At 41.8% G+C, this 15,077-nt stretch overlaps 3 protein-coding genes across 9 annotated transcripts; 1 reads left to right on the forward strand and 2 right to left on the reverse strand.

Annotated features, from left to right (window-relative positions):
* Positions 1–397: 397 nt before the first annotated feature.
* cnot2 (CCR4-NOT transcription complex, subunit 2) lies at positions 398–7,383 on the reverse strand. 7 transcript variants are annotated; one of them, XM_029433517.1, is made up of 15 exons: positions 7,242–7,383; positions 6,151–6,279; positions 5,966–6,041; positions 5,595–5,742; positions 5,248–5,430; positions 5,038–5,117; positions 4,334–4,459; positions 3,964–4,088; positions 3,690–3,807; positions 3,178–3,334; positions 2,611–2,672; positions 2,028–2,077; positions 1,835–1,935; positions 1,069–1,213; positions 398–979 (listed from the first exon to the last, which is right to left on the reverse strand). In XM_029433517.1, exons 2-15 carry the CDS (start codon positions 6,265–6,267, stop codon positions 893–895), a joined length of 1,575 nt encoding a protein of 524 aa, XP_029289377.1. In that variant the 5' UTR covers positions 6,268–6,279; positions 7,242–7,383; the 3' UTR covers positions 398–892. The 7 variants fall into 7 exon arrangements, with proteins under 7 accessions (XP_029289377.1, XP_029289375.1, XP_029289374.1 ...); XM_029433515.1 differs by having other exon boundaries at positions 3,958–4,088; XM_029433514.1 differs by having other exon boundaries at positions 5,966–6,062.
* A 2,117-nt stretch (positions 7,384–9,500) lies between these two features.
* lrrc10 (leucine rich repeat containing 10) lies at positions 9,501–10,430 on the forward strand. Its single transcript, XM_029434511.1, is given in 3 exon segments — positions 9,501–9,528; positions 9,531–9,597; positions 9,599–10,430. Coding segments are annotated over 3 exon segments (927 nt in total).
* A 1,891-nt stretch (positions 10,431–12,321) lies between these two features.
* Positions 12,322–15,002, reverse strand: LOC115009561 (seipin-like). Its single transcript, XM_029433637.1, is given in 2 exon segments — positions 12,322–13,735; positions 13,737–15,002. Coding segments are annotated over 2 exon segments (1,263 nt in total). The 5' UTR covers positions 14,823–15,002; the 3' UTR covers positions 12,322–13,558.
* Between the last annotated feature and the right edge of the window lie 75 nt (positions 15,003–15,077).

Below are 15,077 nucleotides of genomic sequence, written 5' to 3' on the forward strand. Positions count from 1 at the left end.
ATACACATTGGTACATACATATACTAATTTATGTGATCCAAAGAAACAAAAAATGTACACATTTCTTACAAAATTGTAACAAAGACTGGAAAGTGTTTTGTTTGCTCTGGAGCAACGTCGTGTAGCGGTTTAGCCTCTGCGAGGATTCGTCCACATTTGTGGAAACCAAAGTAGTCTCCCAGATTTGTGTCCATGTTCAACTGGCACAGAACTCACAGCAAGAGACTGACAGAGGGAGAAACAGTATAGACAGAACATAGTTTGGTGGTGCAAATAGAGATTTCAGGAATCGATGTAAATGAAAGGAAGGGATAAAAAGGGATGCATGTGGAAAAGTAGCATGAACCCCCCCCCCCCCCAACCCAAAACAAAAAAGGAAAAAAATGATCAGGGAGTGTTGACATAAAAAAATCACAAACAAATTTTGTGTTCTTTTATTACTAAATATAGTGCAACAATAAACATTGCATTTATTTCACCCTTTCACTTTTGTCTGAGGATGTTTGGATAAACTTTCCTCGCCTTTTTTCTGTTCTTTAACACTTGGCGAGGTGTAAACCTTGTTCTGTCACTGTCCTGTGCCACAAGGTCGGTCCTCCTTTCTAAAAGAAAACAGGCCTCAGATTCAGAGACGTAAACATAACACAGACCCTGCTGGAAACAAGACAAAAAAACAGGAGGAACATAAAGAATAAAAACAGAACAGAAGTGTTGGTGTTTTGGGCAGCATGTAATTTTGGAAAGGCAGGGCAGCTTTGATGGTGGCGACGACCCCTGCTGTCAGATAGTCAAATCCTCGAGGAATAAAAACCAAGCTGTGAACCACAGCGCCCCTCCTGGACCAACAGTGTTGTGTGCAGGAACCGCTGCGGCCCTTTGGACTGGTCGGGCCTTAGAAGGCCTGCTGGGCTGGGTTGTAGTTGAATGTTGTTGGCACGTGAGGCCTCTCTTCCAGCTTGTCGTACTCCAGATGAAATTCCTTAGAGATGCAAAACAAAAGTCAGTAAAACTTGATGCCATTACGCCAGGTGGTGGGAGTGCAGAGGCAGCAGAGAGACATATTTTTACCTTGGCTACTTTCCTCCAGTTAAGACAATCAAAAAAGTAGTAGGTTCCCCTCTCGTATGCGTTGGTCTTCAATGTGGGCTCCATGCCAGGCGCCCTTGTTATCCAAACCCGCTCCTCTTTGTGGTACCTCCAGTCCCGGTTGAAGCTGGAGAGTGAAGTTATAAACGAGAAATAAGTGGGAAGAAAGGGGAAGAAACCCCAGTGTATACCTAAAGAAAACCACATGACTCAAAGTGTCACTCTAAAGAGCACATGTTTTGAAACTAACCACGGATCGCTAATTATTGGACCAAAACGCTCCAAACTGTCCGAGGTTTAAGACGTTTGCTGTGAAAGCAGTTATGATAGAGCATCAAATAACCAAAGCAATAAGATACGTTTGCTGATATTGTTAGCACGAAGACTCATCTTTTAAAATTGGAAAAAGAAAAACCCATCAGGCCACTTAACTCAGCTGACGCATGTGAGGAAACACTTTCATTACAACAAACCCTCGACTGGTAATTGAGAACACACTTATATCTGTGACATCCCTTCCTGTTTGTCTCTATTCTGTGTTGTTTTTTTCCTCCCTTTCACTAATAAATGTACATATGCTATAAGATATGTAATTGTATAAAAGAAAAACACATAAAAAAGAGGTACATTTAAAAAAATTAAATAGATCAGTCAGTCAGATAAAAAGACGTTATCACAGTGTGAGCTTAAGAGTAATTGTAGACAACATTTTTGCAGGAATCACCTATTCAAGAGGTGAAGTACTCACAGCTCTACTGCTGCCAGAAGCTGTAGCAGGTCTCCACCATTCATGTAGTACAGGTAGAACAACAGGTCTTCGCCATATCGTGCCAGTTTAATTGCGGCCAACTGGAAGCAGAACAGCAAAGAATAAGAATTAGTTTTGTGACCACATACACCACCTGAAGACTGCAACCACTTGTTCTGAAGCTCATAATTACCTTGTCCCGTATGTGGATATTGGTTAAGTATTCAGACGGAACGTGGAAGTCTGAAAAGACAAGAACAAGTAAAAGTGACTAAACATATGTGATCTAAATGGAATATTATTATAGGACTTTTTATAATGCAATACTAAAACTGCCAAATGAGTGTTTTTGCTTATTGAATGTGTCCCCTCTTGGACAAATCCTACCGATACTGTTATTATTAGTAATAATCCTCTCCCCTTTGGTCTATAGCGACACTCAAATAAAGCAACAGCAGAGTGCAACATGAGTGCCAATGCTTTAAAACGTTTAAAGACAGTAGATTTCAATAGATCATAGAGCCAATTATATATCAAATATGTGAAATGTTCATACATTATTGATCAAACCACCCAGCCAGGGAAGTGTGCAGCTAGATGAGGCGGCTTCACCTGGTTCCTAATAACCTGTCTGTCATCATACAAATGTCTTCACATGGGCTCTGACTGCCAAATCTTGAAAGCTATTCAAGACTGCCAAATGATCACTAAATTAAAGGCAATTATAAAAGAGTAAAAAGTAATACCTCCCCACATAATTCACATTAATGTCTTACCAATGTCTTGAGGTCGACATGGTGACGAGGCCCAAGGAGAGGCGAACTTGGGGTACAAGTTTCTGTCAGGAAAGAAAGTTGAAGTAAGTTTTTGCCAATATGAACATCGAAACAGAACTTTTGCTAGACAGTTTTCATATAAAACAGAAAGTAACAAAACAATGCAATGTTACTGAAAACAGTCAACAGGGGGGAAACTTCCCCAGTGGGGAGTCTTTCTCCTTGTTAGCTGGTACGCATGATCAAACTCACTGAACATTTGTGTACTTTTAAAATCAGCAAATCATGGACCTCATGAAACTAGTAAAGCTACAGCGCCATGAAGTAGAGATATTTCATTAAGTTTGCTACTGATATTTTAGTTTAACTAAAAGTTGTTAATAATTGCCAATTACAGTTTTGCATCTTGAGTACGTTCCACATATATTACAATGTTGAGAGCAGAACCGGTTTGTGGTGTAAAAATTAAACAAATATATACTATAATTAAATCATTGGTTGGACATATACTTGCTGGCCAATGAAACCCTAAATGTTACTGTATTTAGGGTAAATCGTCTGTCTTACTCTGGTGAGTTTAAATTGAGTCCCAGTGTCGTGAGGTCACTTCCTAGCGCCAGATGGACCATCCCCGGATCCGTCTCTGCTGCCCGGATAAACGTCAGCAGGCCAATCATGCCGAATTGGTCTGTCACCATCCCTGAGGGAATGTTCGTCACCCGACCTGCAGCAGGATAATTCAATTCAACACACCGCTGAAACTGGGCTGTGAACTACAGTTAATACTTACTGTCAATACATTACCTCCATATTTCTAACCCACACTTTGTGCACGCATTGGAGAGCAAACCAAGCCAATTATTTCTTTAGCAAGTGATGGTCACAGACAGACTAATGGAAAGATGACGATGGTCTGTATCATACTGAACATATTCTTTTGGTTTCCTCACTGCAGCCTATCCAATAATTATCTAACCCCAAATGCAGGGTAGAGAGCCCAACTGCCTCACCCAAGTTGTGCGATTAAGAAGGGATGTCTCAGTGGAATTGGAGCGATACGATTGGCTGAGAGGTCTCACCATCGGGCAACACCTGGATCCCTTTCTTCTGGTTGTTGTTCTGTGCTGAGGTCGTCTTGTCTCCCGGGAACTTCGGCCCATCTGCATTGGATGTGCTCTTGCTTGTGGAGTTCAAGTTCTAAAAACAAAGAAAACCAATTTTAAAAACACAGAAAAAATAAAACATGTCAGCTCATAATAAATAATTATTTTTGACGCATAACCGTGACACAAAAAAAAAAACAGACATCCAGGCCAGATTGTGTTGTAGAAGTTGTCAGTGACTCACACTTACAGTTTTGCTGTCATCGTTGTTCAACGAGGGGTCCTTATAGTTTGGGCCAGGCAGTGCAGGGAAGTCCTCGTTGTGGATGGAGAAATCCTGTGTCTGTTCTGTTGAAGGCTTCGTCACCATGCCAACTTGATGATGAACACAGTGAAGCAGAGATTATAATTCCCCAAACGTAATGAGCAATTAATCACAACAAAGGGTCATCATAAGCTATTCTTGTTTCTGTGGACTTATATGTGCATAACAACAAAGCCGTTGCTAATATCATGAACCCAATCAAAAAGCTAATATCCATTTCCTCTCCTAGGGGAACCTACTTCCTATAGCTTAATGCGTGTAAAAATAAGACACTTTCTCCGGCCTAATGGCCTACCATAAGGAGCCCGTCCAGCCAGTGGGTTGAGCACCGGTGTTGGGTTTCCCGTCCCTTCTCTCCGACTCCTGTCTGCTAACGCAGGGAAGTCTGACAGATCCAGTCCCGTTACATTTTCACTCCCATCTGCAGTAATAGGAAGGTTAGTAACTTGTAATATGTAAAGTCACCTTCAACTCAATGTATCTGTGTAATAATGTGGAAATTATTAACTTGATAGTGTAATTGTATGAATAAATAGCCCTCCCCTGGGTAATAACCGCTAACCAAACAAAACAGCTCATTTGTACAGTTGTTACAGTAGTTACTCACCGTCTGTTTCAGCAGTCAAGGATAAACTGACACAATGGTGATACAGTTTTTCCAGAAAGTAAATTTACTTTCACAAGTTTTCACCAAATAATATGCAGATTTTTCAAGAGCTAGATCAGTTCAAACTGATTTTCACTCTGAGCTTATGCTGCCCGAATCTAAAAGCAGTTGTGCGTCCTGCTTCGAGAAGACACTGTGACTGCAATGAACGTGGTCGTCTTGTCATGTCAACAGCTCTGAACTATTGTGCCGCAAATGAAACGCAATTCCCACTGTGTTTTTTTGTATTACTGACTTTTGTAATATTCAATACAAACACAGGAGCGTTCATTTAAATAAAAGACCCAAACTACTGATCCTTTGGTATACCCACCTGAGTTAAACACACTAACCTGTGCCATTGAAGATGTTGCTTGATAACGAGTTGGGCATCCCAAAAGCTTGGTTGCGGTTCATACCAAACCCTGACATGCTGCATAGATAAAAGAAAAACAAAAGATGAGGACAGCTTATCAACTTTGACTTACCTTAAAATGAAAACGTCTATATCAGAGACTGTAGAGGACACAAAGAACAGCAGATCTCTACCAGAATCTGTCTACCTGTTTATGGTGAAGGGCTGGCGTGCTGGCTGCTGTTTGGGCATACAGATGATACTGGGCGAGCTGCGGTTGGGGCTGCCCAGCCCCGAGCTGCCCATACTATTGGTCCTGCCGCTCATTCCAATACCTTGACCGACCTGAGAGTGGTTCAGCATGTTTCTCGTGTTCATCGGCAACGTTCCCCTGTTAAAACATCATCAGTTCTGCTTTAGTTCATTTATTTTTTGCTTATGTCATGTCAACTGTCATATCTATTTCCAGGTATTATTTATTGTTATAAACCACACAAGCGTGCATCCAAACTAAGTGAGCAACCTCACAATAAAAGTGAACTACTTCATACAAACCTGCTTGGTGATGGAGGGGTATGGAGGGACATGGTGGGGACCCCCGTTGTAGGGGTGATATGACTTGGTAGTTGCGAGCCTTGCGTTAGATTTCGGTTTAACTGAGGCGTACTGTTCCCCATGCCCCTTACCGAGAAGCCGAGTGCACCTGCAAGAAGAGAGAAGAAAAACAAAAACTGTCAGACAATTTAGAGAAGATTCATCTGCAAATTGTCCCACATTCAAACTTTGAGGAGGTTTCAGGTTTTATTAGCAAGAGTTCCTCATAAATACCACCTGAGCTAAACGGCACTCACTCTCACACTATTCAAATATGATACATGTGAGAAAACTGATATGCAAGTGACTGTAGAAGAAGATAAAACACTTACTTTGTGGACCGTACAAACTTGCACCAAGCTGCGACAGCTGACCCGACGACGACGACGGCGAGGGAGAGGACAGCATCTGAAGGAAAACATTTGAGGACTAGAAAGAGTAAGATAACTAGAAAATGTCTCCTTTGGTGTCAACTCAAGAAATGACAGAAGTGTGTGGATATGTGGACACAACTCACATCTTTGTCCGACCGATGTGGGAACATCGACGGCTGGCTGTAGTACATTCCTTCATCGGAGAAGTCGTTATCGACTACCTCGACGAACTCTACAAATTTCTTTCTAGCACCAAACATGCCTTATGTCACCTGAAGAGAGAGCAGAGTTGCTGTCAAAGATGTGCAAGGGGAATAAGTTTGGCCATAGGTGAAGAACTGTACAAACACATGTTGAAAATATCTTGCATTGTATTTATTTCGCATCTGGTTGTTCCAGCACTTTACTGACATTGTCAAACTTTTTATACACAGGACAGGATTTTCTATGTGTGCACCTTTTTAAATGGAAAATTCTGGATGCATCTTTTATTCTCATTTGCTTTTAAACCACTGTGCCATGTTGGCATCTTGGAGTTGTTCAAATAAAGTTTTGAACAGTGTGTGTCTCGTTTGTAATGATGTACACGCATAAGGGAAGAACATGTTGAACTTCTATAAGAAAATTAACTATTTGTCTTATCCATAACCTGTATTATATAAATCAGCTGGCAGCAGAATGTATTTATTCTTTCCCTGTTAAATTACTATGGGTAATAATATTTCTTAAATGCTGAATAGTGACCTAATTGGACACTGTTGAGAAGATTTACAGCAGCAATGCTAACATGCTAGTTAGCCAACACTAGTGTATTTAGCTAACGTTAGCAGGCTAAGTGCTTGTAATCAATCTGTGTTAGCTTAGCTAGCTTAACGTCAGTTCACAAGCGGGCTGCCTTAACAAGGAGCGAAGTACTACAACATACCAAAACCTTTCAACTCCAAAACACCCTGACTTAGCTACCAAGCGGCAGTCACTATAAGGCAGTAATGTGGGCCCTCTCTGCCTCCATATATCCACAGTCAGCTGTCCTTTTTCTCGGCTCAGTTTACGCTCCGTTTGCAGCAGCAGCCAGCAGCAGCAGAACCAGCAGCGACAATCTGCTGAAGCTAAAGGCTAAAGATTCGCTTCGTATCGAAACGGGGGGAAACAGCGACATAAATCGCTCATGTCGAAGGCTTAAATGTCAACCAAAACCATTTAATATGAAGGAAAAAAAGGAAAATATCCTCACCGCATCAATTTCCCTTCTCTACGTTAGATCCAAAATGGCTGTGTGTATTCTCAATCGAAAGAGGGATAGCCTTTACCCTCTGACCTTACAACCTGCTGACCACTTCCGTACACAAAACTGAACATGTCAGAAAGTGTACTCCATCAGTCCCACAGGGTACTGAACAGTCACCAAGAACAGAGCAAAAATAAATAAAAACATAGAAAATGTATGTACATTAAGCAGTGAATATGAATGAGGACACTGCTGTCAAGCCTCTACCTCCCTCCTGTGAGCATAACGTGTCTTTGCATTATGATACTGTGTCGCTGCACTCACTACAGACAGAAGATACCTCTTTAAATCATAAAGTCTAGATAATATATATTTGTTTAACTCAGTTCCCCAAGATATTGGCATCAGAGTAATGTTTTTAGCCGTTTTCTCAGGGCCTTACTAACCACGCAAATTGGCCACCAGGGGCCCCTAAAGCTCCACTGCATGAACTGTTTTGTGCTAAATTAGTTTGGTAGAAGGCACTACATAATGTCAGCTAACATAAAAAAAAAAGGTTTTATTCGGATCTTGATGTCCTGTCTTGATGAGGGGCCCTGTATTAAAATTGAAATGTTTGACATTCAGTTTACATGTTGCATATTCCTACATTTATTTGTGTTTAATAAAACTACCACACAGCACATCTGGGGCCAGATAGTATCCCATCATATAAAACAGCACACTCAGGGCTTGGGGGGATCCCAGCAGCATATTTCTGGGTTGCCCTGGCAGGTAAATTGGCAGAATACTGATATAAATGTCCTTTCGTTGCCACATTTGGATTGGAGTGACCATTGCATCCCTGCCTCTTAGCTTTCTTTATTGATATTTTATACAGCTGACATTTTAACTTGTCATGGCAGAAAAAGCATGTCAACAATGACATCAATTAAGGCATCATTACATTATGTGCTCCAGTAGGCTATAGGACAATTAATTACACCAATGCTTTTCCTGCTATGACAAATCAAAATGTCTGCCACAAACAGGGTCTATTAAGGCAGTCGCATTGTTCTTTTTGTGTGCTTGGTTGTACTGTTGCCTGCTTGAGGCCCCCATGCAGTGGATAAGGAGAAGGACAAGTGCTAAAAACAGTCTGTCAGTGAGTGAAAACAGACAAGGGGCAACCATTGTCCCTTTTGATAAGGAAAATGAAATTCCTTCTTAGTTTTATCTAGTTGGAAAATAGCCCTAATGAAGGTATGCAAGATAGCAATGGCAAATCACACCTCAGGCAGTACAGCAGTAAGACTTGCCCCAAGAAAGATAAATAGGAAATGATATTCCGCTTTAATGTGTACATGGAAAACTAAAACATGAGCACCTGCATTTGGAGGATTGTGGCACTGAAGTCTTGACTCAACGATGATCACAGAGTTGATGTTGAAGCAGTTGAAAGACCTACCCTCCGCACACTTCAGTACACCTCTAAGTTTTCCTGGGAACCTGTAACTTAATTTACCTTACCTGCAAAGACACCGAATCATTTACTACAATCTTAGTCAGACACATACAAACTCCATCTTTGGTCTCGCTGTGCACACTGACAAATTCTTAAGATTATTCCAGAGTACAGCCCCACTTGTCGGGCCCGGTGGCACAGACCCAGAACTACGTCTGGGGAGATTAAAAAAGCATGTGAATGACCTTCGCTGCTCTTTAATCTCAACGCACTCCTTATGCTTTGCACCCTGCCCCTCCCTGTGTCTCTCTCTCTCCCACCTCTGTCATCTCAGGGAAGAAGGGGGAAAGTCATTAGGCACAAATGGGGAGGAGAGAGTAGCTAGTGGTTGCTATCACCATGAAAGTCAGGGCAAAGCTCAGAGCTACTGAGAGATAGTGAGAGGACTGCACTGGGGAATATCTACCCAGGGAATACAATGCGTTTTCAGCCCATTAAATTGGATAAACATATGGCTTACTGTAGGAGATGAGAGTCATGGACATCAGCAGGAAAACAGTGGAAAGTAGGTGCGTTTCAATTCTCATTCTGGTCATCTTTACACTTGTAATGTCTTCTTGTTGACAACTGGTGAGGCTTTTTTTCATTGTCGTTTTCATGGCTTGTAAGGGTGTAATTCAGCATCATAATCACACAATTGCTGCTACATGCAGCATCATATGCTGATGCAGTATTACAAAGATGCATTACATTGTTGCAGACTTGTTTTGTTTCTCTCCAGATCAATAACTCCAGAGTGGCGGTGGAAGAGCATTAATGGGATGCCATGAAATGTATTTGAAGACACCAACATCCTACCTCAGTGAAACCCTTGTCTGGCACTGAATTGATGTGGAGGACCGGTGGTGTATCAGAGACTGGGCAAGATGGGTAATGCCATGCGGGGCGCCGTTGCCTTCATTCCCTCGGAGCGCTGTCAACGCTTCCTAGTGGGGGACCTGAAGGAGATGCCACTTGATCGGACCCTGGACCTGAGCAGCCGGCAGTTGCGTCGGCTGCCTGTTGCTGCCTGTGTCTTCGATGAGCTGGTGAAGCTCTACCTGAGTGGCAACAACCTCAGCTGCTTACCGGCTGAACTGCAGGGTCTGAAGAAGCTGCAGCTCCTGGCCCTGGACTTCAACTGCTTTGAAGAGCTCCCTGCAGCTGTTTGCAGGTTGCCCCAGCTCAGCATCCTTTACCTGGGTAACAACAGGCTTTACAGCCTCCCCAGAGAACTGAGGGAGCTGAAGGAACTTAATACTCTGTGGCTGGAGACTAATTGCTTCACTGTTTTCCCTCAGGTGATTTGTGAGCTCCCTAATCTCAAGACCCTGCACCTTGGTTATAACCAGATACAGAGTTTACCAAGAGAGCTTAGAGGGCTGGAAGAGCTGAGAAGTATCTGGCTTGCTGGGAACCAGCTGGCAGCGTTCCCAGCAGTGTTGCTGGAAATGCACTTTCTAGCCGTTGTTGATGTGGATCGGAACAAAATACGTTACTTCCCAGGCCTGTCTCACATGCAGGGGTTGAAACTTGTTATCTATGACCACAACCCCTGCGTTAATGCCCCAGTGGTGGGCGAGGGGGTCAGAAGAGTAGGACGCTGGGCAGACTGCTCAGATGATGAGCAGGAAGATGACAGGGCAAAAGAAGCGAGTGAGACTACAGTAGAGGTCACGGAGGTACACCCTGAAGAGGAGCACAACATTTAGGGTCAAGGAACAAAGTGACCTTCAGCCGTGGCGAGGCCCCATGACGTTCAAGTGGAACACTTAACGCCAAGTGGTGTGTTGTACATCAGGCTGATGGCATTTGGACCATATATGGTAAAGCCAAGTAGTAAAAAAAACATGTGTGTGAAAGCGGAAATTTGAATCCTGAAATAAAACAAGTTTTTGTTATGATATGATATGTTTTGTTATCTATACTGTATGAAATGCTAGTGTCTTATTTGAATCAGTAAGACTCTGTGTATGCCTTCAAATGATGGCTGCATGTATATTGTAAATTGCTATTAATTTCCAACAACATCAGATGTTCAGTTAGTCAAAACATTTTTAACTATTTTATCTTCTGGTACAATATATGTATTTTGGGATTTCACAGAATTGTGTAGCATATCTGTGGAATCAAAACAGCACTGGTGTTGGTATGTTTACTTGATAAGTATTATAAGTGTGTTAGTGTGTTTGCAAGACACTTTTACATTTGAAAAACTATAGAATTGGCTGCGCAAGTTGGTCAGTATGGCAGGGATTGAGGAAAATAAAAGGATTCTTTACACACATTCTTGTTCGAGCAGATTCTGAGATGATATCTGTACCTGCTGAGGCTAAAAACAGTGAGGTTTTTAATACAAGTGATGGATGGTTTAAATACAATTAGTGCACTCCTTATCCAGACCAATGCATAATTCATTTGATAGATTGGGGCTGTGGCTTTGAATAAAAGCTGCTAATGGGCATTAATACTGTATCTTCGCCATAAGGTTCGGATTTGAAACGGAACGTAAATGCAGCTTTCCAATTCCTCAGAATACCAGGAAAATGTTCTGTAAACAAGATTAAATGTCATTCCACAATGTATCATTTCAGGCGTTTTGAATGCTTTTTAACAAACCGTAGTAAAAGATATGAAAAAAAGTCTGCACACCAGCCCTTTTCCTTGAAATGTGATTATTTTACACAGCACACTAAACTACTATATTACCATCGTGAAATCAACAACTACTTTATTGTGTGCATGTAACCCTTTTTACGGAGGTTTTACGAACATGACATCATTCTGTTTTATCGCACAAATGCTGTACAGTGTATGTCAAAGATAAACATCTTGATTCTACTGCCCCTAGCACACCTAAGCCCAAAGACGTCACTAACTGTGCATTTTAATGAACTGTCACTAGTGGTGTTACCATAAGCGGTGTGCCGCAAAGGGCACTGTAAAAGCAAAAAATGTGTTCTCATCACATGTACTTAATACCACCCATGATTAATTCTCATGAATCTTTCATTAACATTTTTCATTTGTCAAAAAGAAATCCTGGTTTTAATCCAATTACTATTTGAGGATTCTATCAGAATAATATAAAAATGATTTGAAAGATTCTTCTCATTCTAGTATGTAAAAACAGTAATGACTTTATTTAATATGTAGGCGTGGCGTTTAGAAAAATACTTGTGTTTAATATACAAAAATGATCATTTAGAGGTAATAGATAAGGTTTGTATTAGTCAGAACATAATGCAATAATCAGGTGTAGTAATGGACATCATACTGGATAACTGTTTTTAAAATGTTGTCTCTGATTTCACTCACCTATATTTAAATTGAAGATATTATGAGAGTAAATGTATTTAACCAAATATTTTTTATACAAGTTTTCAGATTTGGGTCTCCAAATCTCATATGGTACACAAACATGACATAAACTCAGTCTTTGTAGGACTTCAATCTTCTGCTAACCCTTACTTTGAAGCACAAAAAATGTGAAATCTTTCTATAGACCGTTTCTAACTATATAAATAGTTAGAGCTGCTTTATTATTTGACAGGGATGTCAACCAAACGTATACAAGAAGACAAACAATAAGGAGAAGATTAATGCTGTATGTTTTTTTTTATTTTTTCAACACATACAACTGCAGGGGCATTTTCAAGGATATTTTCCAGTACAGAATCCAAGATGACTTATTCTGAGTAAATCATCTTTAACAATATGTCTTTGGTACACAACTTGCACAAACTCTTAAATAAACTTGCTTAAACCATAAACTCCCCTGAAGTGTCGGTAAAATACATGGAGGCTGAGCTATATTCCAACAATTCCTGCATCACATTCACGTTAATAGCTCTAACAAACAGTATTTCAAAACAGAAACTTCCCATATCCTTCTTGAACTGTTCCTTAATGTTAAATACAAACATGGTTAATTAACAGACTTATATTACTTAAAAGAGCCATCAAAAATGTCTTGGAGTTTTCTTTTTGTAATGAAAACAAAATAAATACCATTTCCCCAACATTAAATTGCAGTTTAAACTGCACTGTAACAGATACTGAATACAAAGGAATGATGGAATGAACACCAACTTTGTAAAAGAGTTGACGCTTTCACTAAATACGCCACGGCTGTGAAATCACTCATTTAACTGAGACAGAATGCTTCTCTACGCTAAAGGAACATGTATAATATATGTGCAATATATTCCTTATGTCCCTCAGGCTGGACACATGTTTTAATAGTATATAATAGTCCTTTTCCAAATCTAACCTCATTAGAATCATGTGTACTGATGTTTGACCTGGTGATCAAGAGAGTCACTGTCTACTTGTATTATCGTGCATCCAGCTATTGTAGGTTGGCCGGGATGTGAGAAAATGTCACCGTACAGACATCGAAGCAGTGAAACATGGGCAGGTTCAACGGACTTTAAAAAGGTTGTATTAAAAACAAATTGCTGGCTAACAACTTAATGGTAACGCCAAATTCCTCTAGGCAATACTGCTAGACTATGGCATGTGGTATCTTCTGCTATGGGCATCACCAAAGCTAAGATGGCAAAACACAAGACAGTATAAGTGCTGTAGACAATAAGCCGAAAGAAATGAGAAGGGGTTAAAGTTACAATGAGGTAAAGTGCTCTCAACACAAGACAATAAGCAGTAGTTTGTTAGCTAAAACAACACAGGTATTAAATCCTCATGCATCTGTATTTAGGCCGACTCAAACAGTGGGTTTGCTAGAATCTGCTGAAAATCTGCCAAATCATGTTCAATCTGCTGAAGAGTGATGGGACATTGAGCATACAGGTACTTTAATTGTGTGCAGCGGCGTGGTTCACAGGCTCATCCACGGTCCAGGTCTCTGCCGGAGTGTCGCCTCACCGGGTTGAGGCGGCTTGCATTCCTCCAACATGTCTGAGCCGTCTTTCTCCTGAGGCACTTCCGAGTCATGAGACTCTTGCTCTGACCTTTCCTCCTTGGTATCTGGCTCATCAGACCCAGAGGCAACAGGGGATTTCTGAGGGCTTCTTTGACGATGGCTCCCCCACCGTGTCATTTCCTTGGAAATCAGATTCCTCATTCACAGAACCAATCACTTGAGGATCACAAAGTTCCTTCCGAGAATTGTCCTTGTCCATGCGCCTGCGAGCCTCCTCTCTCCGCTTCTGGATGCGGGTGTTGTCTCCCATCATAACCCTGACCCTGACTTGGTCTGGAGGCCAGATCCCACCCCAAATGAACTGCAGGTAGCTGAACAGCACAATGACACTAAGGAAGGCAAAGTTGGTAGCCACGCCGATCACTGCAGATGTCAGGGGGAAGTTGTACAGAACATACCGTATACCAGTGAAGTAAGCATGGATACGGAGTTGAGATGAGTAGATCTGCACTCGTCTGGACTGGATCTCAATGACTGCACCAACAGAGGGTTGATAAGCATTTGTCTTGTAGTCTGAGAAGAGCTCAACTTCTATAAGCTGCTTCTGCTCAGACATGCCAGTCAGAAGGAAAGGAGAGAACAGTAAAGTGCCCATGCTCTGCAGAAGGCTGGAGCGGTAATGCAGCATTGTAGATCGGCCCACTGATGAGACAGTCTTCCCACCCTTGGTGTAACAAGACATCTTGACCATGAACATACCCAGGTGTTCATTCACTGGAGACTCGGGCATCTCCAACTCTAAAGACACTCGATAAGGCTGACCGTAAGCCATCACTTGGTCTCTCTCGTTCTTCATGAAAGAGATGTTGGCCAAGGGGAATGAACAAAGTGTGGACTCTGAGGCATCACAATCAGTGCTGTAGTAGAAGTGCACAGGGGTGGAGAAGCTCACAGTGGGCATGTAGGAGTAATAGAAGCTTCCGTAGAGAAAGATGGACACCCAAAGTAGCAGAACCAGGACACAAAGCAGGATGGCAGCCTGAAATATGGTCCGCCGGGCTTTGAGGAGAGTAACAGCTGCCACATCTTGGAGCCAGTGTAGAACCGGTCCCACCGTAGCCCCCATCGTGTCTAATACGGACCTTGTTTGGGAAGTTGGTCCTCTTTCAAGCCCCTTTGACTGCTGCTGCCTCCGTGGTGGGTCTTTATGTCCATACATCAGTGGGCGTTTCCCATCCGAAACTGTAGAATCGCTTATCTTCACACATCCATGTCTGTTAAACTAACTACACACTCACTTAGCTTAGGTCCGAGTGTTAGCTTATTAAGCTAGTTGCTGCTGGTGCGGTCCACAAGGTATGTAAGCAGCGTTACTTAACAAAATATCCCCGTTTTCTACCGGACTCTCTCAGCGAGCGTCTAAGCTTGTTAGCAACTTAGCTAGCATTCAAACACAGCTGCTGCTACACACAAA

The sequence above is a fragment of the Cottoperca gobio genome, chromosome 6 (genome assembly GCF_900634415.1).
Source record: "Cottoperca gobio chromosome 6, fCotGob3.1, whole genome shotgun sequence".
NCBI classification, from domain to species: domain Eukaryota; kingdom Metazoa; phylum Chordata; class Actinopteri; order Perciformes; family Bovichtidae; genus Cottoperca; species Cottoperca gobio.

What these genes read in the sequence shown, in the direction of transcription:
- cnot2 (XM_029433512.1), bottom strand. Translation starts at nt 6,267, where the DNA reads ATGTTTGGTGCTAGAAAGAAATTTGTAGAGTTCGTCGAGGTAGTCGAT. An exon ending in ATGACAGCAAAACTGTAAGT is followed by an intron (nt 3,808 to 3,957) that starts GTGAGTCACTGA and finishes CTTTGTTTTTAG; the next exon opens with AACTTGAACTCCACAAGCAA. An exon ending in GATCCAGGTGTTGCCCGATG is followed by an intron (nt 3,335 to 3,689) that starts GTGAGACCTCTC and finishes ATCCTGCTGCAG; the next exon opens with GTCGGGTGACGAACATTCCC.